This window comes from Dendrobates tinctorius, unplaced genomic scaffold, assembly GCF_039654945.1.
Source record: "Dendrobates tinctorius isolate UK_male_01 unplaced genomic scaffold, ASM3965494v1 ptg000326l, whole genome shotgun sequence".
In the NCBI taxonomy this organism is placed as follows: domain Eukaryota; kingdom Metazoa; phylum Chordata; class Amphibia; order Anura; family Dendrobatidae; genus Dendrobates; species Dendrobates tinctorius.
Window position 1 is genome coordinate 13,040,494 of NW_027361993.1, and position 27,392 is coordinate 13,067,885.

At 47.3% G+C, this 27,392-nt stretch overlaps 2 protein-coding genes across 2 annotated transcripts in view; one reads left to right on the plus strand and one right to left on the minus strand.

Annotated features, from left to right (window-relative positions):
* Positions 1-27,392, minus strand: part of RNF207 (ring finger protein 207) — a 152,829-nt gene that overhangs the window by 70,130 nt on the left and 55,307 nt on the right. The window lies entirely within an intron of this gene.
* On the plus strand, positions 1,659-25,561 carry LOC141074149 (intelectin-1-like). Its single transcript, XM_073561683.1, has 7 exons — positions 1,659-1,820; positions 2,214-2,369; positions 16,504-16,595; positions 17,331-17,489; positions 17,675-17,795; positions 24,361-24,464; positions 25,326-25,561. Exons 1-7 carry the CDS (start codon positions 1,754-1,756, stop codon positions 25,476-25,478), a joined length of 852 nt encoding a protein of 283 aa, XP_073417784.1. The 5' UTR covers positions 1,659-1,753; the 3' UTR covers positions 25,479-25,561.

A 27,392-nucleotide genomic window follows, 5' to 3' on the forward strand; every position in this document is an offset into this window, starting at 1 on the left:
GGTAATTTTTATAGTTAGTTTAGAGTCAATAATACAGAACAATAGTAAATTGACTCCCCACACACCGGAGCGTTCTGTACCTGTGTTCTATATGAGAAAGCCGCTGCCAAACTTACTGAAGTTTGGCAGCGACTTATCTCCAGGGAAAACAAAAGTATGAAATCACCTGCCGGGTGAGAGGCAGGAGGCCCCCATAAACATTCAACTATCAGACGATCCTACCAATATTGTCAGCCTGAATTTAGTCTAAACTGTTATGGTGGACTTAACCAATGTAATATCAAGAGTCAGACCCTTTGAAATGGTTGAATCAATAACCTAAACTTAAATAAATCAAACATTTATTTCTAACATATTTAATATACTCTAGGGGGAACTGATGAAAAATGGCTGTCTAAAAGTAAAGAGAGAGGCAGTTATCACATAATGTAGGCACAATTCCTGAGGAAGTAGGTTAGAAATGTCACAATTTAATTTTGTCCACAAAATGTGTTTTACGTCCATAGGTTTACACTAGTCGGGGCTCAGTTCAGTTGACTCCTGTTTTGCTTGGGTGCAACCATCCAAAACCTGACCGCATTCACCTAATTTGTCCATAATTACTGAGATGTTGTTTTTTTGTGATGGCGAAATAATATTTTTAATGAATTCCCGGACTCATCGTTTTCACACGTTTCTCCCAGCTCTGCCAAAATGGGGGTAGTTGGGGCAAACGAGGGTGCGGCTGGGGTATTACACCACAGCTCGTCTAATTCTAATGTGACGTTTTCTACACTAGAAATCTTACTCCGGTCAGTGACAAGAGTAAGATTTCTGGCGTTAAGCACTGGGGTACAGGTCACTTATAAGAAACATGTCTAACTCCAACACGCCCTTTCATCAAGATCGGTGAGGAAATCACTGGTCTTGATGAATCGGGGCCATTGCCTGTAATAGAGCACTGTAGTTTGTTAGGAACACCCTGAGTGTGTATTCATATTTAAAGGGTTATTCACCCCCAAAAAATGCTTTTCCCTATCGATAGAATAGGGGACAACTCGCTCATTGCTAGAGATTCGACTGGGACCTCCAGGGATCTGGAGATTGGGGCTCCATCTTGAATGAAGCAGATGTGTGCATGTTCACCCTCCACTCCATTCATTTTCTATGTGAGTATCTGAGTGTTCCAATAGATTGGAGGCCAAGCATGCACACATCTGTTTCATTCAAGACCTGGCTCCAGAGCCCTGTTCTCAGGGCTCCAGGACTATGATGTTGGGTCCCAGCTGTCAGATTTCCATTGATCAGCAAGATATACCTTATTTTATGCATAGCAAATAACTTGTTTTTTGTGAAAAACCATTTCATGGGGAACAGGTTTTGCCTATTTTTTTAAGGTCATGAATACAATGAAACTAGGGGCATAGTGATAGGAGTGCAGCCCTGGACCCTAAGCTCTTCAGACAGAAAATATGAGCATTTTATATGGCAGATGGTTGGTGGGAACTATAGTACACCTGTGCATGACCTGGCCTAATAAGAGATCCGGTCTCACCTACACCGGTACCGGATGCAGTGGAGGATTGAGTGGTGCAATATGGATTTAGTATGAATAAAAGGCTACAGAATGCTTTGAACATGCATTACCAGTTGAAATATGTGCCTCTTCTGTATGCGATTAGAAAACTGCTCAATTTCTAAGAAGAAAGAGAACATTCTGAACCTGCTGGCGTGCTGGAATGATGACACTGAACCCCCTGTGCCCGACCCCATCATGGTACCTTATATACACGGCTACAGGAGCTGCAAGGAGATCAAGCTCTTTGAACCAAATGCAACAGGTGACTCTGTGGATGTGATTACAATGGCTGTATCATGGGCATATCTAGTGTTACAGGTTCTCAGGTATCACTTCCTAACCAGTGCAAGGTGCCTGCTAGAATTACCTGCAGAGGATATCACAGGGCTATTTAAAGGGCTACTAAGTCCAGTCTATGCTATCTCAATGTGCTGTGCAGAATATAATCTAATCTTTGCTGGTATCAGCCATTTCAGCCTGAGTGGAGTCCAACTGTATGACTATTATATACTGTAATTATCGGATGTCCCCATGATCATTATCCACACATCCTGGTCTGAGACCATCCAGATAAATACTGTATGTGTGACTGAGAGCATGTCTAAATCCAGCATTACTAATTTAAAAAAAATCTAAGATGCTTTTGCTCTGGCAGATGGGATATATACCTTGATGACTACTGTTGGTGAAACCTACCAGGCCTATTGTGATATGACCACCAGAGGTGGCGGCTGGACTTTGGTGGCTAGTGTTCATGAGAATGACGTGTATGGAAGGTGTACGGTGGGGGATCGCTGGTCCAGCCAACAAGGTACGTTAACAGGTACGCGGATGCAACAAGCACAGACAATGAGAAGACAGTGGCACTTAAACAACTATTTATTTGGCTAACACAAATATCTAATATATATAGCTCAAGTGTGTGTATGTATGTATGTGTGTGTGTATGTCCGGGATTGGCATCCGCACCGTCGCAGCTACAGCCACAAAATTTGGCACAGTCACACGTCTGGACCCCGAGAGTGTCCTAGGCTATGTTGTGAGGCGAAATTTTAACCCCGCGCATTCCAATTCACCAAACAATTTTGCCCCTATCTACATAATGGGGAAAAAGTGTGTGTGTATCAAGCCCCGCCCCTCATTATGATGTCATAATGGTTGCCCTGGCGATGCTGATGTCATCATAGGTTGCAAGCCCCGCCGCTCACTATCATGTCATAATGGTTGACTATGGGATGGAGGATGTGTGATGGGTATATGGGCACTGGACTATGCGATGGAGGATGTGTAGGATGGGTATATGGGCACGGGACTATGGGATGGAGGATGTGTGATGGGTATATGGGCATGGGTCTATGAGATGAAGGATGTGTGATGGGTATATGGGCATGGGACTATGAGATGAAGGATGTGTGATGGGTATATGGGCATGGGACTATGGGATGGAGGATGTGTGATGGGTATATGGGAACTCGACTATGGGATAGAGGATATGTATGATGGGTATATGGGCACGGGACTATGGGATGGAGGATATGTATGATGGGTATATGGGTACTGGACTATGGGATGGTGGATATGTATGATGGGCATATGGGCACAGGACTATGGGATGGAGGATAATTATAATTTACTATAACTAACCACAGTTAGTTACTATGCCCGGGCAACGCCAGGCTCTTCAGCTAGTCTATTTATATATAGGTAGGTACGGTGTTAAGGGTAACAGTGAACAATGACAGTACAATGCATTATGACACAATCAGAATACAGCAATGCAATTTAACAAAATACCTATACAACATTCTATACAGTATATACACTGTCTTCTATATCTCGCAATTAAATGACTGTTTATCAGTAATGCCTAGTCCTAATGCCTATTTGGCCCGTCGCCATCCTCTTTTCTTTAAGCAGCTCAAAATGTCACACTGGCTCTAACAGGAGTAACCGATATTTCCAGCTAGACTGCAAGTCCCGGATCGGTGAGTTACTTAGTACATGTTAGCGCGGGTGGTCTGGAGCGGGAAACTCCGAGAGTGGACCCTCTGGACCGTGGCACCGAGGGGCCCCGGGCGAGCTGCCAGGTGGAACCGACCCCTATACAGGGACCGTTAGGAGCAGGCCCAGGGGTTCGAGTACCACGGTAGCCGGTACCGAGAGGGGCGGCTCAGGATGGACTGGAGTAAGACTGAGACTGGAGTAGGACGGCAGGAACACTGAAGGCAGGACTGGAGTAGGACGGCAGGAACACTGAAGGCAGGACTGGAGTAGGACGGCAGGAACACAAGGCAGGACTGGAGTAGGACGGCAGGAACACTAGGCAGGACTGGAGTAGGACGGCAGGAACACAAGGCAGGACTGGAGTAGGACGGCAGGAACACTGAAGGCAGGACTGGAGTAGGACGGCAGGAACACAAGGCAGGACTGGAGTAGGACGGCAGGAACACTAAGCAGGACTGGAGTAGGACGGCAGGAACACAAGGCAGGACTGGAGTAGGACGGCAGGAACACAAGGCAGGACTGGAGTTGGACGACAGGAACGCTGATAGCAGGACTGAGAAGCTGCTGTGAGGAGCAGCCGAGACTGGAACTGCAGGAGCAGAGTGTGCACGATGGAGCGAGGCCAGAGTGTCAGGAAACACAACGATCAGGCGCCTCCCTCAGGGGGAAGCGACCTGATATGGCCCCGTCTGGTCAGCCATTGGTCCAAAGGTGCTTCCGGGTCAGGGCACAGCCGGAGCATAAGAAGCAGGAAGGAGGCGCGGCCGCGGCCTATGGCGCATGCGCATAGCATGCAGGGAAGGCATCGGTCGCGGACCTGTCTCAGGTGACCGCCGCGGCTGTCGGGTGGAGAGAGGCTGCGGCGTGGGAGCGGAGGGCGACTGCGGTGTGGGAGCGGAGGCCGGGTGAGTATGGCGGAGCGGTGTAACAGTACCCCCTCCCCTAAGCCGCCCCCCCTTAGGTTAACAAGAAACCTCTTGAGGATACGGGGAGCATTAATATTCTCCCGAGGCTCCCAGGATCTCTCCTCAGGACCACAACCCTTCCAATCAACGAGAAAGAAAGTCCTACCTCTAACCCTTTTCACAGCGAGGATGTCCTGCACTTCAAAAACGTCGTCGGCACCCACCGGCTGAGGACCAAGATCAAGCAAGGAATGGAAACGATTCAGCACCACAGGCTTCAGGAGAGAGACGTGAAAGGTGTTTGGGATCCGGAGCGAAGTAGGCAACCTCAATTTGTAGGCGACTTCGTTAATACGTCCCAGAATTTCAAACGGACCGATGTAGCGTGGGCCCAACTTGTAGGAGGGCAGTTTTAATCGGACGAATTTGGAGGAGAGCCAGACCTTGTCGCCAACATGATACGGAGGAGAATCCAACCTCTTTTTGTCGGCATAGTTCTTCATCTGATCCGCGGATCTCTTGAGTGATGTGTTGGTCTCAGCCCAAATCTTAGAAAATTCCGAGGACAAGGCATTGGCCGCGGGTACCTCAGAGGCAGGAGTTGTCGGAAGAGGAACACCAGGATGTCTGCCAAAAACAATGAAAAACGGAGACTTGGCCGAAGACTCACCAGCATGGTTGTTATAAGCGAACTCTGCCCAGGGGAGTAAGTTGACCCAATCGTTCTGGTGGGCGTTAGAGAAGTGATGTAAGTATCCCATAAGCGTCTGGTTGGTACGCTCTACTTGTCCGTTGGACTGTGGATGGTAGGCCGAGGAGAAGTCGATGGAAACGTTCATGAGCTTACAAAGCGAACGCCAGAACTTGGAGGTAAACTGAACCCCTCGGTCAGACACAATGCGTCGAGGTAGTCCATGAAGCCTGAAGACTTGATGAATGAAGATTTCGGCCAGCTCTGGCGCTGAGGGAAGACCGGGCAGAGGGATGAAGTGAGCCATCTTGAAAAACGATCCACCACCACCAGAATGACTGAGCAGCCCGCAGAGCAGGGTAGGTCGGTGATGAAATCCATGGCGATGTTCTCCCAAGGAACCGTAGGGACAGGCAACGGAAGCAACAAGCTGGACGGAGATCTCCGTGGCACTTTGTTTTTTGCACAGGATGGACAAGAAGCCACAAAGTCGAGTACATCTTGGCGAAGTGAGGGCCACCAGTAGTGGCGCTTGATAAGGTCAAGGGTCTTCTTAGTTCCGGCATGGCCGGCCAGTTTGGAGGAGTGCCCCCATAGAAGAACCTTTCGCTTGAGATTCTCTGGCACAAGCGTCTTGCCAGGTGGAGGAGTAAGCCAGTTCACCGGAGCCACGGTGATGATCCTAGTGGGATCAATGATATGCGATGGTTCCTCCGTGGATTCGTGTGGCTGGAAGACCCTGGACAGGGCGTCAGCTTTGGAATTCTTGTTGCCAGGACGGAATCGGAGCTCGAAATCAAATCGGGCAAAAAATAAAGACCATCTGGCCTGGCGAGGGTTTAGTCTCTGGGCGGACTGGAGATAGGCCAGATTCTTGTGGTCCGAGAAGATGACAAAAGGATGGACAGCTCCTTCCAGGAGGTGGCGCCATTCCTCCAAGGCCAACTTGATGGCCAAAAGTTCCCGGTCACCGATCGAGTAGTTACACTCGGATGGAGAAAAGGCCTTCGAGAAGAAGCCACAAGGGTGCAGGCGACCGGAAGCGGTTCTCTGGGACAGCACCGCCCCGGCACCAGTCGAGGAAGCGTCCACCTCGAGTGCAAAAGGTTGATCGCTCTCAGGGCGATGCAGGACCGGGGCCGTGGAGAAAGCCCGTTTTAGGGTCAGGAAAGCCTCCTCTGCCTCAGGAGACCAATCCTTGGAAGTAGACCCTTTACGGGTGAGTACAGAAATGGGTCTTGTGATCGCGGAGAAGTGGGAGACAAATTGCCGGTAATAGTTGGCGAAACCGAGGAATCGTTGTATCGCCTTTAATCCGACGGGGCGAGGCCATTTGAGGATGGCAGACAGCTTCTCGGGATCCATCCTTAGACCAGCGTCGGAGATAATGTATCCCAGGAATGGCAGAGAGGTCTGTTCAAAGAGACATTTCTCGATCTTCGCATAGAGACGGTTCTCCCGAAGACGCTGAAGCACCAGGCGGACACTCTTTCTGTGGGACGAGAGGTCCGGCGAGAAGACGAGGATGTCATCTAAGTACACGACCACACAGGAGTACAAGAGATCCCGGAAGATCTCATTGACAAACTCTTGAAAGACTGCAGGAGCATTGCAAAGACTGAAGGGCATGACCAGGTACTCGTAATGGCCATCTCGAGTGTTGAAGGCGGTCTTCCACTCGTCACCTGCACGGATATGGACCAGATTGTAGGCTCCTCTGAGGTCCAGCTTGGTAAAGACCCGAGCCCCTCTGAGACGGTCAAACAGTTCCGGAATGAGTGGAAGAGGGTACCTGTTCTTGATGGTAATCTCATTCAAGCCCTATAGTCAATGCATGGCCGTAGAGTTCCGTCCTTCTTTTTGACGAAGAAGAACCCGGCTCCCGCGGGCGAAGAGGATTTCCGTATAAAGCCTTTGGCGAGGTTCTCTTGGACGTACTCGGACATGGCGGTGGTCTCTGCGCGAGACAGAGGGTAGATTCTGCCCCTTGGAGGGGTTGTACCGGAAACAAGTTCAATTGGGCAGTCAAACGGCCGGTGTGGAGGGAGGACCTCCGCTTCCTTCTTATCAAAAACATCGGCATAGGAGCTGTAAGCTGGAGGAAGGCCCGGGAGGTCTGGAGGTGACCGTGGAGAGGCCGCCAGGCGGACAGGAGTCAGACAGCGAGCTTGGCAAGGGTGCCCCCAGCGGAGTATCTCCCCAGAAGACCAGTCGAGAACAGGCTGATGAGTCCTTAACCATGGAAGACCGAGTAGAATGGCGTGAGAGAGCTTAGGTAAAACGTAAAAGGCTATCTTCTCTCGATGTAAGGCTCCGATTTGCAACTCCACCTCTTCAGTGACCAAGGTGACGGTCACCTGTAGCGGTTTGCCATCCACGGTGGCAATCTGAATTGGGTTAGATAGAGTGACTACAGGAATTTGGTATTTGTCTACCTCTTCCGGCCGAATGAAGTTACCCGCTGAGCCCGAATCCACGTAGGCCACCTCGGAACCACGCCTCCCTCCTGAAACCAAAAGCACAGAAATCGTAAGGGGTTGAGAGGAATCATCATCACCTAGGAAGGCCTCTCTTACCTGACCTAGGTGGAGTCGTTTCCCTGTCTCTTAGGACAGGTGCGGATATAGTGTGACGAATGACCGCAATAGAGGCACAGACCTTGTGCCCGTCTCTCTCTCTGACGTAACTCGGCCAACCTAAGATGATCTAACTGCATGGGCTCACCCGAAGAGAGGGAAGAGAATCCGACTGAACGGGAGCTGGCAGACTGGAGGAGCGCCTGTCTCTCGCTGACTCCCGAGCGCGCTCCAGGAAGCGCAGGTCAATGCGGGTAGCCAGCAAGATAAGATCCTCTAAGGTGGACGGGGTATCTCGACCTGCGAGTTCATCCTTTATTTTACTAGAAAGACCGCGCCAGAATGCCCCCACCAAAGCTGCGTTATTCCAGCCGAGCTCGGAGGAAATAGTGCGAAAGCGAATAGCGTACTGTCCGACCGTGAGAGAGCCCTGGTGTAAGTTAAAGAGTGACTTAGTGAGAGAGGCTAACCGACCCGGCTCATCGAAAACCTTACGAAACGTATCCAGGAAAACCGGGAGACTCGAAACGACCGGGTCGTCACGTTCCCAGAGCGGGTTTACCCAAGACAGGGCCTCTCCCTCCAGATGGGACATGATGAAGGCCACTTTGGCCCGGTCCGAGGGATATTGCTGCGGCAGCCATTCAAAGTGGAGACTACACTGATTTAAGAACCCCCTACAGAACTTGGGATCCCCGGTGAAACGAGGCGGCTTGGCGAGGCAGGGCGTTGGAGGAGCAGAAGACGCAGGGGGAGGAGTCGGCACTGCAGTGGCAGCCTGGAGGGCCGACAAGCGACTATCAAAGGAGGCCATGTAGGACAGAATGTGGGTTTGAGTATCTTGCTGCTGACCCAGCTCCTGTTGGAGACTGGCCAGCTGAGTGGCATTTCCAGGATCGGCCACCTGTAAGGCCGACAAACGGGTGTCCATGGTCGTCATGACTGACATAATGCGCCCCTGATTCTCCCGTAGGAATAGCAACTCTTTCTGGGTAGCAGCCGTAGTACCGGCGGAGTCCATGGCCTGATCGTACTGTTAGCGCGGGTGGTCTGGAGCGGGAAACTCCGAGAGTGGACCCTCTGGACCGTGGCACCGAGGGGCCCAGGGGTTCGAGTACCACGGTAGCCGGTACCGAGAGGGGCGGCTCAGGATGGACCGGAGTAAGACTGAGACTGGAGTAGGACGGCAGGAACACTGAAGGCAGGACTGGAGTAGGACGGCAGGAACACTGAAGGCAGGACTGGAGTAGGACGGCAGGAACACAAGGCAGGACTGGAGTAGGACGGCAGGAACACTAGGCAGGACTGGAGTAGGAAGGCAGGAACACAAGGCAGGACTGGAGTAGGACGGCAGGAACACTGAAGGCAGGACTGGAGTAGGACGGCAGGAACACAAGGCAGGACTGGAGTAGGACGGCAGGAACACTAGGCAGGACTGGAGTAGGACGGCAGGAACACAAGGCAGGACTGGAGTAGGACGGCAGGAACACAAGGCAGGACTGGAGTTGGACGACAGGAACGCTGATAGCAGGACTGAGAAGCTGCTGTGAGGAGCAGCCAAGACTGGAACTGCAGGAGCAGAGTGTGCACGATGGAGCGAGGCCAGAGTGTCAGGAAACACAACGATCAGGCGCCTCCCTCAGGGGGAAGCGACCTGATATGGCCCCGTCTGGTCAGCCATTGGTCCAAAGGTGCTTCCGGGTCAGGGCACAGCCGGAGCATAAGAAGCAGGAAGGAGGCGCGGCCGTGGCCTATGGCACATGCGCATAGCATGCAGGGAAGGCATCGGTCGCGGACCTGTCTCAGGTGACCGCCGCGGCCGTCGGGTGGAGAGAGGCTGTGGCCAATGGCGGATCTTAATAGGGGCGGATGGGGCGGTCGCCCCGGGCCCAAGGTTTTTAGGGGGCCCAGGGCAGGGGCCAATCGGTCGGTCGGCATCGCATATGATCTGTCAGTCTGTCACTGAGTGAGCCGCTCAGCCGCCCGCCGCCGCCCAGTGGCGTAGGAACTTGGAAGGGGGGCGGCGGGCAGTCCCAGGCAGCACGTGTGTGGGGGCGGCGCAGCACGGCAGGAGGCAGAGCAGAAGTTCCTCCTCTCTCTGTGTGCTGTGGGCGGCCCGGCCGGGACTGAGAAGCGTGGAGGCGGCGGCGCCGACTGGCAGTGCACAGTGAGGAGGACTCAGCCCAGGAGATTTTGGCAGCGGCTAGCGCAGGGCAGGTGGGTCACTGACACACTCACCGTCGGCGTCACCATTTGGGAGGACTGGAGGATGCTCTGCCTCTCCCCAGCCTCCCTCCCTGGCTGCTCCCTCCGCTCCAATCCAATGCATTATGCAATTTATGCGGCTGCCTCCAGATTGGAGGGAGCAGCCAGGGAGGCTGGGGAGAGGCAGAGCATGGAGGCAGCCACATAATGCATTGGAGGGAGGCTGGGGAGAGAGGCAGAGCATGGAGGCAGCCACATAATGCATTGGAGGGAGGCTGGGGAGAGAGGCAGAGCATGGAGGCAGCCACATAATGCATTGGAGGGAGGCTGGGGAGAGAGGCAGAGCATGGAGGCAGCCACATAATGCATTGGAGGGAGGCTGGGGAGAGAGGCAGAGCATGGAGGCAGCCACATAATGCATTGGAGGGAGGCTGGGGAGAGAGGCAGAGCATGGAGGCAGCCACATAATGCATTGGAGGGAGGCTGGGGAGAGAGGCAGAGCATGGAGGCAGCCCCATAATGCATTGGAGGGAGGCTGGGGAGAGAGGCAGAGCATGGAGGCAGCCGCATAATGCATTGGAGGGAGGCTGGGGAGAAGCAGAGCATGGAGGCAGCCGCATAATGCATTGGAGGGAGGCTGGGGAGAGAGGCAGAGCATGGAGGCAGCCACATAATGCATTGGAGGGAGGCTGGGGAGAGAGGCAGAGCATGGAGGCAGCCGCATAATGCATTGGAGGGAGCAGCCAGGGAGGCTGGGGAGAGGCAGAGCATGGAGGCAGCCACATAATGCATTGGAGGGAAGCTGGGGAGAGAGGCAGAGCATGGAGGCAGCCGCATAATGCATTGGAGGGAGGCTGGGGAGAAGCAGAGCATGGAGGCAGCCGCATAATGCATTGGAGGGAGCAGCCAGGGAGGCTGGGGAGAGGCAGAGCATGGAGGCAGCCGCATAATGCATTGGAGGGAGCAGCCAGGGAGGCTGGGGAGAGGCAGACCTGGCAGAGCATGGAGGCAGGTGACTGTGTGATTAATCATTAACATCCCTAACCAGTAGCCGGCCAGGCCGGCGGTACCCCCTCCCAAGCGCGGCCATTTTATTCCTTTCCAGACCCCGCATCCGAGCAGGCCATTCACCATTCACTGATTTTTATCAGCATATGCAGTGTTTTTGTGAGAAGAGCCACAAAATGTGGACAGAAAATGTTTTCCTGGGAAGGGGGGTACAGGGGCCCAGGTTTTATGAACAGCCCCGGGCCCATAGTCCACTTAATCCGCCACTGGCTGCGGCGTGGGAGCGGAGGGCGACTGTGGTGTGGGAGCGGAGGCCGGGTGAGTATGGCGGAGCGGTGTAACAGTACAGAGTGTTTCCTCACACTGGCCATCTTCATCCTAAAGCACGGCCCGGCCCACACCTACGTGAGAAGTAGCTGCTAACATGAACGTTTCTTTCTGGGGCATAGTCGTCGTCCACTGCCCTGGCTCAGCTCACTCAGTTCGGATCTCTCAGCCCTGGTCTCTGGTCACCTGGATCTCATTGTTTGATCCTTTTCTTGGAGCTGGGTACTCGGTCCTTCACTCACAGCTGGTCATTGGTAATGGCGGCTGTAAGCCAACTCCACTGCACCACATGTTCATCCTGTGACAGGTCCAAGCGTTGACTCCTCCCCTTCTTTTCCTTCCCAGGCTTCTTTTAATTATTAACTGCCCACAGCGGTCACCTGACCCGGTGTCTTCTTCAATCTCCTTACTACGGGAACATGCACTTCACTCTTGGGTTCCTACTATTACAATTCTTTTTGCTTCAACTTTCTCTTTCGTCTTTGACGAGCAGATGATGTTGTTCGCTTGCAGATACTCGGCTTTAACACTAGTATGTGTGTCTCTTCACCCCTTACATTCCTCTTTGGGGGTGGCCCCAGCGTAGCTACTATCTGGGCACACTCCTGGGTCTCTCGCACAATGCAGTACCAGATGAAATCATCTTCCGCATACCTCGTGGGTGGAACACAAGCAATGGTTTACTGATTCTGGAGCACTTGGGCCTTCTGACACTTTTCTCGCAGGTTCAGCCTCTGACCTATTCTTTGAGTCAGCCTGGGGTTGTAACATTGCTTCTTTTAACACTGCAGGTGCCACCCACCATTCATCATCATCCTCCTCACCATCATGCCCTCAGAAACACAGGGACAAAGCATGTTACAGTGTAGCACTTTTCCTGGTGCCCCCTCTTCTCCCTCTGGTTGAACGTCACAAACTAAATTCTCATGGTGTACTCTTCTCGTGACCTGGTGGGGAGTCGTCTCCCATCTATAGTCCAACTCTTGCCCCTAGGGCACTTTGCTCATATCAGCATTCAATCTCCAGGCTGTGGTGGTGCCTCCTGCACTGGACACACATCTGAATGGCTGGAATTTCTGTTCAATGAGTTGTCTCAGCATCTGCAGCCAATGCCGATGTTCCCGCATCCATGTGGACGTGCTTATTCTGGTGCAATCTTCTTCTGGCTCACACTCTAGCTCCATTATCCTCTTCCAGCATTCTTAGCGTCTGCAACAACGTTCTGTTGAAGCACTCACAGGCTCCATTTCCCTGAGGGTGATAGGGTTTTCTGGATTTCTCTATTCCACATAGTGGGTGCAGTTCTTCTATGAATCTACCTTGGAAGCATGCGGCTTGATTGGAGTGGATACTCTCTGGGCATCCATGTACCCGGATGAAGTCTCTGCAGATGGCATTCGCCGTTGACTCAGCCGTCTGGTCCCAGGTCAGGATCACATCTGTGAACTTTGTGAGTGGTCAGTCATCACCAGATAATATTCAAAACCACTATGAGATGGGCTGATTGATAAGGTAATCCATCATGAACACTTCCAGTGGCTCAGACATCCTTATCATTAGCGTGGATGCCCACTGTTTTGGAGGCTTAGCCAATTAACACTGCTGGCACTCCTGACAAACCTCTTCCACCAGCCGGCTTAATTGTGGCCGATACACAAATAGCTGTAGCCATTGGAAGGTGTTCTCCATTCTGAAGTGCACATCCCTCCTTCGCCACACTTGGCACTTTCCCTTCTGGAAAGCCTGAGTGGATGACGCAGGGGTGCAAGAAGGAGGGCAGCATTGCAAGAAGATGGGAGGTGCGGGACAAGGACCTGCGACACCCACCAGACCACACCGCCCACAGGTGAGTATAATAAAAGTTATTTTTCTTCTTTTACAGGCTGGATCAGGGGCTTATCTACAGCATTATAGAATGCTGTAGATAAGCCCTGAAAGGCAGTGGCCATAACTCCTATTGGCCAAACCTGGTGACAGGTTCACTTTAAAGTACCACTCCAGCGGTGCAATAAAAAAACACTGGAGTTGTGTTTTAACTACCATATCACAGTCTCATGGTTGTTTGAACATGACCATCTGTTGTGCTTCTACGTTCAAAGTTAACAGGGCCAAGTCCACCTGTAAGGCAGGTGTCATAATGTACATACATAGAATAGAGTTGTGTGAAAAAGTGTTTGCCTCTTCCTGATTTCCTATTCTTTTGCATGTTTGTCACTCTTAAATGTTTCGGATCACCAAACAAATTTAAATATTAGACAAAAATAACACAAGTAAATACAAAATGGAAGTTTTAAATAAAGGTCTTTATTATTAAGGGAAAAAGAAATTCAAACCTACAAGGCCCTGTGTGAAAAAGTGATTGCCCTCTATCCTTAATAACTGGTTGGACCACCCTTAGCAGCAACTGCAATTGAGTGTTTGTGATAACTGGCAATGAGACTTTTACAACGCTCTGGAGGAATTTTGGCCACTCATCTTTGGCCTACTTCACGTTGTCAGGCAGGTCCTATTTAAGTGATTTCTTGATAGAGAACAGGTGTGGCAGTAATTTGGCCTGCAAGTGGCTAGGGAATTCGAACTCAGCTTCCCAAAATTGTGATAAACCACAGTTAATTTATGGGGTTTTTTGGGGGGGCAATCACTTTTTCACATAGGGCCTTGTAGGTTTGGCTTTCTTTTCCTTTAATAAAAAAGACCTTCATTTGAAAACTGCATTTTGTGATTACTTATGTTATCTTTGTCTAATATTTTCATTTGTGTGCTGATCTGAAACATTTAAGTGTGACAAACATACAAAAGAATAGGAAATCAGGAAGCGGGCAAACACTTTTTCACACAACTGTACATTTTAGACATTCAACCCAGTCCCACATCATTAAATTGTCACCCATAAATTTTTGCAAGTTGCTAAGCATAGCTCCGAGGAGTAAGCTGCCCCTGTGAACTCAGTTACCCACTGATCCGCCATTCCTGTGTTTGAGTATTGCATCCTACCGAATACGCCAAGTCTTAAAAGGTACGCGTATGCAGCACTGCACACAATAAGAAGACAGTGGCACTTAACAAACTATTTATTTGGCTAACATAAACATCTTTTTATATATAGGTAGGTACAGTGTTAAGGGTAACAGTGAACAATGGCAGTACAACGAATTATTACAACATCCGTTCTATATATACACTGTCCTCTTTATAATTAAAGGACTTTTTATCAGTAATGCTTAGTCCTAATGCATAAGCTTAACGGGCGTCACTATCACTACTGGCCGTCACCATTGTCTTTTCTTTAAGCGGCGCAAAACATAACATTGGCCCTAAGAGGTCACCGGTATTTCCCACTGTGCCACAAATCCAGGATTGATGAGTTACTTGGGACACAGTTGTGGCGCCCCTGAGGCTCAGTCGCCACAGAGGTACTGCACCTTCTCCTAAGGTGTAGTGCCCCACCAACTAGGTAAGTTGGGAACTCCTTTCCACACTCCAACACCTGCATCCCACACACAGGATAGTTCAGCACTGACCACATTGTGGCTTCATGCTTAGAGGATAGCAGAGCACCTTTCGTGGGTCCTTGCTTCGTAACACAAGATGTGCTGGGAGGTGGGTGGAGTGGAGATCCATATAAAAGAGTGGGAAGGTTTAGAATTGCAGTTCAGTCAGAGTCCAGTCAGAGTCAGTCTGAGACCAGTCTGGAGGTCAGTCAGTCAGGAGAGACTGAGGACGGATCCCTAGAAGGAAGGATGGAGGAAGGAGTGCTGCAGCTGCCTCAGTGACCTGAGCCAGATGGCACGGGAAAGGAACAGAAGGAGAAAGATGTAGAACTGCAAACTAAGCTTCCATAAGAGAGAGAAGGAACAGCGCGGAACGAAGGAGTAGGAGAACAGAGAGGAGTTGTGGGTTGGAAGAGGAACCCTGCCTATAGATTCTCAGCGCAAGGCCGGGGCCCGTTCCCCGAGGTTGTATGGACACTTATGGTTCTGCAGCAGACACCGGTGGAGTAGTTGGCTGTAAATGCATTACTCCCATCCAAGACTTGGGGCACAACAGCATCTGTATAGGGAGCCGGGACTCAGGAGAAAGGGAGTCCCCAAAGTAGGCTACAGCTATCTGCTGTACAAGGAAGAGTTGTTAGGAACATCTGACAGGAGGAACTTCAGAGTACCACGGTACTGGAGCTCTTCACACCAAAAGGCGCAATATAGGAGTCGTTCAGGACAGGTACATGTTGGCGGAGTGTTGGAGAGGAGAAGCCTGACTTGCCCGGGAGGTTGATTGAGTCTCTGCCCCGGAGGACACGGCACGGAGGCAGGCACCAGTGTGCACCACGAACTGTGAGTAAAGCTTTGGAACTACAAGCCCTGGTGTCTTCCAGTCATTGTGCGCCAACACTGTCAGCACCGCTACATCTGGGTATCATCCTTTACACTACCTGCGCCTATACACTGCCCTGGGGTTACAGCTTCACCTGTGGGGAGCTATACCATCTATGCTGCAACACACCATCAGCCCCAGAGGATCTGCACGCAGCGTTGGCTTAACATCTTGCTTGACAAACACCACAGGTGGCGTCACAAACTATTTCATTTCATTAACTACAAACCACCATTGATTTGGGCGCCCAGGGCCACGGACGGGGTCACAGCTGCCATGACACATCCCACTGACACCGGCCCGGTACCGAGTACCCCACAGCCCTGGGACGGGGGCGACCCACAGTCCTCTGGTCACACTAGCCGTCTTAATTCCCTGAATCATGGCCCTGGCTCACACTCTGTAACTGTACATCTACGCTGGAAGTAAAGGCACACACGAACGCCTTCGTCTTCCTCAGCCCAGGCTCGGCTAACTCAATTCTGATCTCTCAGCCCTGGTCTCTGGTCATCCGAATCTTGTTACTCAATCCTTCTCCCAGAGCTGGGTACTCACTCAGTCCTTCAGTCGCAGCTGCTCATTGGTAATGGAGGCTGTAAGCCAACTCCATTGCACTGCACATCTCTCCTGCTACAAATCCAACTCCTCTTCTTCTTTTCCTTCCCAGGCCTCTAATATAATTATTAACCGCACCACAACTGTCATCTGACCAGTTGTCTTTTCCAATCTCCTCCATGTGGGAACATGCACTTTGCTCTTGGGTTCCAACTATTGCATTTCTTTTGCTTACATTTTCTCTTTCGTCTTTGACCAGTAGAAATATTATGTGTGTCTCTTCACCCCTTCATCCCTTTACAGGTAATCGACCAGAAAGTCCTCAAGGAGATGGTAACTGGGCAAACTATGCTACTTTCGGTTCTCCTGGCGGGGCCACCAGTGATGACTACAAGGTAAAAAATGTAAATAATAGACTAGAGTTGGGCAACATTCTGTATTTTGGGAAACAGGGTCTGATTCCAAATTAGTTTGTCCTGAATGTATTAGATGCAATATTTGGCCCCATATTAAAACATGGATTCACAACTTGAACCATCTCACATGTAGAGGATCATTCCAAGAGCTGCCCAGATGGGCCAGTAAAGGCTGCAGATATTTGAAATGTAAATCCATCAACACCATTATATCTTCTATCTGTTGCTGCATTTGGGGGTAATTAATATTTTCATTCATATGCAAATGTGGTGTCAAATGCAAATTAGCCACTACCTTCTGAGCTTGTTTCCCTACCCAGCACCAGCCTCTTTAGCTTGATTGGTAGTTCACTGTCTGATTTTCTTCCTGGCACCTGACATCACACAGGCAGTAAACTAACAATCACGCTAAAGATAATGGTGCTGTTTTGGGAAACAACCTTAAGAGGCACAGGCTTGAGAAGCGCTCTTTCACTCTCAGAGCATTTAACACCTCAATTGCATATGAATTATAGCAATGATCTCAGAAATGCAGCAACAGATAGAAGATATAATGGGGTCAATGTATTTATATTTGAAAGACCTACATGCCCCTAAATGCGGTTTGGGCGGGATGATCTTTCCGATTCATTTTAAGTTTTCAACCATATTGTGTGCCAGTTTAGAAAATTCTGACCCAATAACAGTACATAAATTCTATATTTCCACAATAAGAATGCCGGATATCATGACATAAATGCAGAGGACCTGGGTATTTGGCACGTCCCCAATGACACACCATTGTCCCGATGGAGAGATTCAGCTCTTCTGAGATACCACACTGAGACTGGCTTCCTTCCTGGAGAAGGTGGAAACCTCTTCCATTTGTACAAGGTAATGTGGACACCATCTTAGTTACTGAGACAACAGAGGAAGGTTTTTGGTGATAGGAGTCAAGTATGATTGTGTAAAGGGGATACAGATTTTATCACATACTAGGTGGGTGAGGTAATGACCTTTGCTGTATCCCGTAGTCATACCTGGTTACAATGCTGTCCATATTTAATATTTCTGATCAGAAATACCCAGTGAAGTACAATGCTGGAAGCTGCCTCACTAATAACGGCCCCAATGTTCCTGTTGTATATGACTTTGGAAGTGCCGTGACCGCAGCTAACTACTACTCACCATCTGGAAGAGGTAAGACAAAGATCATTTACAAAAAGTAACACTTTCGTTAACTTTTCGTGTTCTTGAGTTATAGGGAAGCTTTCAACAGAAAATGACCTATTGTTTAAATCAGGTTTTTGTGTTACACATGTATATTTTTTTTTACATTTTTGGCAACATTTTTTTTTCATATAACAATTATATATATCACACTAAAATGTTTCTATACTAATGCACAAAGCATGGGCAACAAACAAGGAGAATTGGAACTACTAACGCAGGAAAAGAAATATGATGTCATTGGAATCACTGAAACTTGGTGGGACAATACACATGATTGGAATACAAGACTAGAAGGATACAACTTATTTGCTAGAAACAGACTTGATGAACGAGGAGGAAGTGTCGCATTGTATGTTAGAAACGCGTATATCTGCACAGAGATTGAAGCTTCAGAGACTGGGAGTTCTGTGGAAACTGTTTGGGTAAGAATACAAGGACAGAACAATGGAAAGGACACCATTGTAGGCATTTACTACAGGCCGCCTGTGCAAGCTGAAGATATGGATGAACTCTTTATGCATCAAATGGCCAAGTTCTCCAAAAAATATGACATAGTTGTCATGGGAGATTTCAACCATCCTGACATTTGTTGGCAATCTCTCTCATGCAAAACTAACAGGTCAAGGAAATTCTTATCCTCTCTTGCTGACAACTTTATCTTCCAAATGGTAGGGGAGAAAACAAGGGGAAGTGCTGCCTTGGATCTAATCTTTATAAACAGGGAGGAAATGGTTGAGGAGGTAAAAGTGGCTGGGACCCATGGAGGTAGCGACCATGGTATTTTAGAATTTTGGATAACTAGAGGAGGAAGACCTGTGAAGACTCAGACGTCAAGGTTAGATTTCAGAAAGGCAGATTTTAAGGAATTCAGAAAGAGAATTGGAGGGATCCAATAGCTGGATATCCTTAAGGACAAAAATGTCCAGGAAGGATGGGAAATCTTGAAAAATGAGATTCTCAAAGCACAATCGTTAACAATTCCAAAAAGAGGGAAGAATAGGAAGTATTTAATGAAACCAGGATGGATGAACACAGAACTTAAGCACATGCTAAAAAGGAAGAAAGAAATGTTTATAAAATGGAAAGAGGGAGGCATATCTAAAGAAGAATATAATGCTGTCTGCAGAACTTCCAGGGCACAAATCAGATTATCTAAAGCTGACAATGAATTGAGGCTTGCAAGTGATGTCAAAAGCAATAATAAAGGATTTTGGGGATATGTCAAAAGTAAAAGAAAAGTCAAAGATGCTATAGGATTTTTACAGGATGAAAATGATGAAATGGTAAGACAGGATGTTGAGAAGGCCGAACTTTTAAATTCCTATTTTGCATCTGTTTTCTCTCAGAAAAGAAATGTAACATCAACTGTTCTTCACTGTCCTATTAAGGCAATAGAAGAATCCAGGATATCTAGAAACAGAAAGGTAGTGAGGAAACACTTAGCTAACTTAAATGAATTCAAGTCTCCAGGTCCAGATGAATTACACCCCAGAGTACTGAACGTGATAGCAGAAGAAATTTTTGAGCCACTCTCCATAATCTTTGAAAATTCTTGGAGAACAGGAGAAGTCCCAGAAGACTGGAGAAGAGCAAATGTTGTTCCTATCATCAAAAAGGGGAAGAAGGTGGACCCAGGCAACTATGGAACGATGAGTCTGACTTCTATACCAGGAAAAATCTTTGAACAAATTATTAAACAACATATATGTAAGTACCTGGACAAGAATGAAGTGATTAAACAGAGTCAGCATGGGTTTGTAATGTCATGTCAGACTAACTTAATTTTCTTCCATGACAGAATCACTGATTGGATGGATCAGGGAAATGCTGTAGATATAGTATACCTTGACTTCAGCAAAGCATTTGACAAAGTATCTCACACAATCTTTATTGAAAAAATGGCTAAGTATGGAATGGACAAGGCAACTGTTAGGTGGATTCATAACTGGCTTATTGATCAGACCCAAAGAGTGGTCGTAAATGGCTGCACATCCAGTTGGAAGATTGTCTCAAGTGGGGTACCACAGGGCTCTGTCCAGGGCCCTGTATTGTTCAACATCTTTATCAAAGATTTAGATGAAGGAATTGAGGGTAAACTGATTAATTTGCTGATGACACAAAGCTAGGAGGGATAGCTAATACTAGAGAAGAGAGAGAGGATTCAAAAAGATATAAATAAACTGGAGCAGTGGGCAACAACTAACAGAATGGTTTTTAACAGGGAAAAATGCAAAGTTTTACATCTGGGCAATAAAAATGAAAAAAGCATATACAGAATGGGAGGAATAGTGCTAAGCAGCAGCACACGTGAAAAAGACTTGGGTATACTAATAGATCACAGACTGAATATGAGTCAACAGTGTGATGCAGCAGCAAAAATGGCAAATGCAATTCTAGAATGTATTAACAGAAGCATACAGCCTAGATCACATGAAGTCATTATTGCCCTCTACTCCTCTTTGGTCAGACCTCATCTTGAATACTGTGTCCAGTTTTGGGCGCCACATTTTATAAAAGACATCAACAAACTGGAGCAAGTTCAGAAAAGAGTGACCAGAATGGTGACCGGTCTGCAAACCCTGTCTTATGAGGAAAGGTTGCAGGTTTGGGGAATGTTTAGCTTGCAGAAGAGAAGACTGAGAGGAGACTTAATAACTGTCTACAAATATCTCAAGGGCTGTCACATTGTAGAAGGATCATCTTTGTTCTCATTTCCACAAGGAAAGACTAGAAGCAATGGGATGAAACTGAATGGGAGGAGACACAGATTAGATATTAGAAAAAACTTTTTGACAGTTAGAGTGATCAATGAGTGGATCAGGCTGCCACGAGAGGTGGTGAGTTCTCCTTCAATAGAAGTCTTCAAACAGAGGCTGGACAGACATATGTCTGGGATGATTTAGCGAATCCTGCTTTGAACAGGGGGTTGGACCAGATGGCCCAGGAGGTCCCTTCCAACTCTACAAATCTATGATTCTATGATATATATACAGCTTTGGCAAAAATTAAGAGACCACTGCAAAATTTTCAGTTTGTCTGATTTTCTCTTTATAGGTATATTTTTGAGTAAAATGTAAATTGCTCCTTTATTCTATAAACTGCTGACATCATGTCTTCAAATTTCCAAGCACTAAATTTTGTATTTATTTTCAGAAAATGAGAAATGGTCAAAATAAAAAAAAAAATGCAGTGCTTGCCGACTTCAAATAATGCTAAGAAAACAAGTTCATAATCATTTAGAAACAACAATACTAATGTTTTAACTCGGGAAGAGTTCAGAAATGGATATTTTGTGGAATAGCCATGATATTTAATCACAGCTTTTTTCATGTTTGGCATGTTTCCACCAGTCTTTCACACAGCTTTTTGGGTGACCTTATGCCACTCCTGGTACAAAAATTTAAGCAGATCTTCTTTGTGACTATCCATCTTCCTCTTGATTACATTACAGAGGTTTTCAATGGAGTTCAGGACTGGAGATTGGGCTGGTCATGACAGGGATTTGATGTGGTGGTCCTTCATCCTCATATTGATTGTCCTAGCTGTGTGGCATGGCGCATTGTCCTGCTGGAAAAACCAGTCCTCAGTGTTGGGGAACATTGCCTGAGCAGAAGGAATCAACAGTTTTTCCAGGATAACCTTGTATGCGGCTTGATTCATACGTCCTTCCCAAAGATTAACCTGCCCAATTCCAGCCTTGCTGAAGCATCCCCAGATCATCACCAATCCTCCACCAAAGTGGGTGCAAGACACTATGCCTCTCCAGGTCTCCGTCTAACCATTAGATGACCAGGTGTTGGGCAAAGCTGAAAATTAGACTCATCAGAGAAGATTACCTTACTCCAGTCCTCTATGGTCCAGTCCTTACGGTCTTTGGCAAACTTCAGCCTGGCTCTCCTTTGCTTCTCATTGATGAAAGGCTTTTTTCTACTTTTACATGACTTGAGCCCTGCCTCTAGGAGCCTGTTGCGAACTGTTCTTGCCGTGCACTTCACCCCAGCTGCCATTTGCCATTCTTTTTGATGTCATCATGCGGTTGATGGGTGACATTTGAATAAGATGACGGTCATCCCGGTCAGTGGAGAGTCGTTTTTGCCCTCTGCCGGTCTGTAACTTTGTTGTCCCCAATGTCTGCTGCTTGATCTTGTTGTACCCAATGTCTGCTGCTTGATCTTGTTGTAATTGACTGCTGTCTAAGAAATTATAAGGATGGAGGCGACATGACGCTCACTGTATCCCTCTGGTAGTAAAGCCAGAATTGAGCCCTTCTTTTCTTCACTCAAGACTTTTCTTTTCAACTCCTTTGGCATGGTTAAAAGTTATTTTTTCATTCCTTTTACTTTCGGGATATTACTAGCACTTGTTTTGTCATCCATCTTGTTCTATTGCAAGAGGATTGTGAACACCACAGCAAAGTTTTTTATACTTTCCTTCATTAAATAAGATTTGGTTCAGGTGATTACCTAATCAGAAGCACATTAAGTAGAGTGAGGTGTCCTCTTTTTGGAATTCAACTGACACTGGAATGGAATGGCTGTCAGACATGTAGAGAAGCTGACTTTTCTAAACCTGTGCAGTGGTCCCTTAATTTTTGCCAGAGCTGTAATATATATATATATATATATATATATATATACACACATACAGTGTATATATATATATATATATATATATATACAGTATATATATACACATACAGTGTATATATATATATATATATATAAATTTGTAATTTTGCAATTTTCACACTGGTCACTGGGAGGTTTTTAGACTCGTACTTGTTGTCCTTACTGGAAGAGTTTTCAGCTGGCTCCTTATCATCAGAGGCAGAATTACAATGTTAGGTAACTCCTCCATACATAGCTGACAGTACAGGATCCACAAATCACCATAGATGATGCCGCAGCTGACAATGCCTTTGCACTCACTTATTAGCGAAGATAGGGTCAGAGTTTGTTCATTGCTGCTAATTTACATGTGCTGTTTCCTGAAAGGACAGGAAGTTAGAGTATAAAAAAGCCCCAGTGGCCGGTGTGAATATTGCAAGAACTTTATTTTTTTATTTTTAGTACAAATTGTGATATGGTAAAAAAAAAAATGGCAACAATTTTAAAAAAATGTATACATTTAACACAAAAATATGATTTAAACAATAGATCATTTTCTGACAATAGCTTCCCTTTAAATCAGATCTAAAATGTAATTCCTATCCAAAATCCTGATCCCGAGACCCCCAAGCAATTATCAGAGGTAAGCATTGCAGGTGTGTTACATTTTGTTTCAGACAAGAAAACTATATAATATCTGATACATACAATATATTCCTAAACCCAAGCACAAGCACAAGATATCAGCTTCTGTGAAGACACTGAACCAGCAGGGAGTGCAGCCAGTAAGAGGTAAAGTTGTGCAGGCCAAGAAATAATAGCAAAATTGAAGAATTTCAACTTCTGTAGGCAAAAAACGTAGTTTGATAATGAAGCTGATTTCTGTTGCTCTGGTTCCTGTTACCCTTAAGGGTCCTGACTTTCCCTTGATGGCAAAACTTAGGAAAAAGAAGGATCTCATATGTTGGATTTTAGTATGTTCCATTTTTTTCCCATAAGCCGCTGACTCTGTTGGCACAAGTGTGGGGAAGGTGACTTGATGGACAGACTTGACTGGAAGTAGGAGGGGACGATTTGTGCACTACAGACGGAGATTGGCAATGACAGAAAGGTAATAGCAGGGAAAGACAGAAAAGGGAGTGCAGTACCGAGATTTGACCACAAGATGGCAGGGGGGAGTGTAGTTCAGAACTTGACATCAGCTTAGGGCTATAGAAACTGCTTAGTCATGGGGGGCGGGGAGATAGGAACCCAGGAGGGAAATTCCCAGTGAGAGAGGGGATAAATAGGACAGGTTGGGGTTCCAGGCTAGGCTAGTCCCGGGAGGAGCTCAGCAGAGGAAAACTCAGGACAGAAGACGGAGATCGGTGAAGAGCTTCACCAGGGGACTGACAGGAGAAGACAGTCGGGGGGGTGGCCCTGACACGACGTACCGCAGGACAGATGAGGCCCCGGGGGTACCGATTGGACAACGACCTCGGGCAGGTGAAGCGCTGGCGGTAGATTGGTCTAGGACAGCCCCAGTGAAAGATCCGCAAGGGACGTCATCACGACTAAAGGAAAGGTGAAAGGTACCTGGGCCTGGAAACAGAGAGCTGTAAAGGAACTGCGGTGCATGGCTAAGGTCGTCAGGAGGACGGCCAATAAACCCGGATCTGTTACAACTGAATTCTGCCTCCGTCTCGTCTTTGCATCGTCCGGTCGTGGAAAGCAGTGGATCACCCCCCAATCTGGGCCATTACTACACAGGTCTATCCACCCCATATATGTGTGTCCTAGAAATATTGGACACTGGCCAAACTCCATGTTGTCATGCTGCGTGTGCCAATGTACTTGTATGTTTTGGGCTTCCTTACCTTACATGTGCAGGTATCTGAGATATTCTCATCAGAGTTCTTCCCTTAACCATCTCTCCTTTCTAATAGCTGAATTTGTCCCGGGTTTTATCCAGTTTCGAGTATTTAACAATGAAAAGGCAGCGGTGGCTTTATGTCCAGGAATGAAGGTGACCGGATGTAACCCAGAACATGTATGTATTCTGCCCTCGTAATGCCAATAGAATGTCAATCATTTATCTGTACTTTCTGAAGGTGTATGGTTTGTATTGCTATGGTTTGAATTGCCATCTGCTTCTAAAAAAGAACCTAAAATCTTCCCGTGAGGATGAAGACAAAAGGGTTCGATTTGTCATGTGAATCATTAAGTCACAATTTCTTTTTTTGTCTTCCTTGGTGCACATAGTTCATGAATTGTGTGAAAAAATGCTCTTTATTTATGTCTTTAAAACTTTGTTGCAACTTACTCAATACAAAAAGTCACACATTAGGCTAAGATTACACGAAACGTGCGCACAATTTTCAGACGTACATAAAATCTATTCGGTGAGAAACTGGAGAACATTTTGGGGGAAAAAATGCGACTGTTTAGAAAGTTACAATTGATGAATCGGTCGAAAACATTTGGATTCCCCAAATCCTTACCATAATGATGAACATAAAATATCTGGTGAACACATAAAATAGTCTTAAAAAAGGTGCAAATTAAAAACAAAGAGTGAGGTGCAAATGAAAAACAGGTTACAAAAACTCCAAAAACTAGTAAAAAAAAAAAGAAAAAAGCACAAATACATTAATGAATCGGGCCCGTAGTCTTCTGTAGTGCTAAAAATGCTTTTACCAGGACACTACTATGTGCATATGAAGGGCAAAAATGCTGAAATATTTGGGTCTAGAGATGGGCGGCTCTGGTTTGGTAGATATCTTCTATAGTAACGTTTCAAGGTTCAGACTTACATGGTGGCTACCTATAAGTGGTTGCGCATCCACCTGTGCATCATAACTTTTAAGCAATATATCATGGCATTAGTTATAACTTATCCTTGAATTTGCAGCACTGCATTGGAGGAGGGGGATACTTCCCAGAAGCAAGCCCCAAACAGTGTGGAGACTTTCCTTCCTACGACTGGGACGGATATGGAGCCGGGAGTGGATCCAGTTGCAGCAAGGAAATCACAGAATCCGCTGTTCTCCTCTTCTACCGCTAACCAGCTGCCTGTACTGTTCCCGTTACATCTGTACTGATTACATGGATACATGGTGCAGAATAAAGTTTTAGATTAGACAAAGCAGCAACGTGTCTTGGCTCATTGTGGGAGATAAGTGCAAATGGGGACATTACATCCTTGCAAGAGGGTAGGACAGCTCAAACAGGAGCTTAGGAAGAGCATTGGGTGCATGAAGCACACATAATATGCTGTGACAGTGTAAGGTGGCCAGGGTGGTAGTCGTGGCAACAGGCTGTACTGTTCCCACACCATGGCGCTCCATAGATGAGATATAATGTCTTTCCTGCTGCATGTGCAGCAGAATACTTACATTCACTGCCAGAGTCCTCTCAGCTGCGATCACTCTGGTTCCACATCCATGAACTTCACAAGCCACTTCAGAGTCAATGCCTTTTTCCAACAGTTTAACTTTACTGAGCAGTAGGGTATCCATCACACATGCAGCTCAATCTACGCAGAGTGGCATTTCCTCAGATTTCCCTGTTTCTCTTGCAGTCTCTCTTTCCTTACGGCAATCCCTGCCTTGTTTCGGGACAATATCTGTCCCACTCCTGGACAATCCCTGTCACGCTTCTGGACAATCCCTGTCCCGTTCATGCTTCAGGCCCACCAGCTTTCTACGATTCCCTGGTCTGGCTTCAATAGCAAAAGGTGCAGGTTTGCCAACTTAGCTTCACCTGCCCCAGTCGTAGACCCCGGATCCTCTTCGGGTTAGTCTCTGTTCTAGCTGGTGACTGCCCACACGTTCCTCAGCCTGGAGTCCCTTCCTGTCGTAGCAGCTTTTTCCCCATGGCTGGCAAAAAGTCCTTTCTCACTGTTCACTGCTCCATCCTGACTACACTGAGCCCTAACCAGAAAATACCCTCCTATAGCTCACTGCTCTGTGTTGCCCTGCTCTTTAACCCCTCCCAACAGATAAACCTCTATGCTAACTAATCTTAAACTATTCCCTATCTCCAATGTGCCCCACTAATCTAACCCAACTATTTTCCTATACTAACCTCTACACTATCCCTACTTCTACACATATTAAATACATCACAATACAGTACATAAACAATACAGCACATTACACTAACATTAGCAAACAACAGGGTGCCGCACATAAGACAGGTGTACAGTATCCACAGGGGGGGACACCTGACAGACCCTGTCACCTCCTTACAACTGTCTTTTCCATTTGCATCTTGTAGACCACTCCTGATCAGATTCTCAAGTCATTCGTGACTACATAGTGCTAGCCTAGGAGTAGTGCTCATAAGGATAGCCTCAAAGTGGTGCTCATAGTGATAGTATCTGATTGGTGCCCATAGTGTTACCCTTATAACCTCAAAGTAGTCCCCATAGTGCTAGCCTCACAGTAGTTCCATAATGCTGAAGTGGAGCGCATAGTGCTAGCCTCAGAATGGTACCATAGCCTGAGGCTAGTTTCCAGAGTGTTAGTAGTGTCCAAAGGGCAAACTTCAGAGTGGTGCCCATAGTACTAGCCTCAGAGTCCTATTATAGTGCTAACCATATGGCTAGCCTAAGAGTGCTGCCCATAATGCAAGCCTTAGTGATGCCCATGACACAAGCCTCAGAGTGGTGCCCATAAGGCTATCCTCAGAATGTTACCTATAGTGCAAACCTTATAAAAATCCTCATAGCACCTATAATTGTAGTTCCCATAGTGCTGCCATTGTGATTCAACCAAAATAGTAGAAGAGGAAATGGATTGGTACTGCTCCTGTTAGGGACAGCGGAACGCACTAAATATAAAAAAATAGAAAGTGCGTTTTCCGCCCGGGGTCCACTGTGCAGAGGTGTTAAACTGCGACTATATAATGGCAGATGCACAATATGGCGGTATATCGCACACGGGTTGGACGTCACCCGGTGTGCACTGGGTGTACT

Bases quoted from the DNA above. Each gene is read 5' to 3' on its own strand.
- LOC141074149 (XM_073561683.1), top strand. From the start codon at position 1,754: ATGGTACCTTATATACACGGCTACAGGAGCTGCAAGGAGATCAAGCTC. The intron at 1,821-2,213 runs GTGACTCTGTGG...TTGCTCTGGCAG, and splicing joins CTTTGAACCAAATGCAACAG to ATGGGATATATACCTTGATG. The intron at 24,465-25,325 runs GTATGTATTCTG...TTGAATTTGCAG, and splicing joins CCGGATGTAACCCAGAACAT to CACTGCATTGGAGGAGGGGG.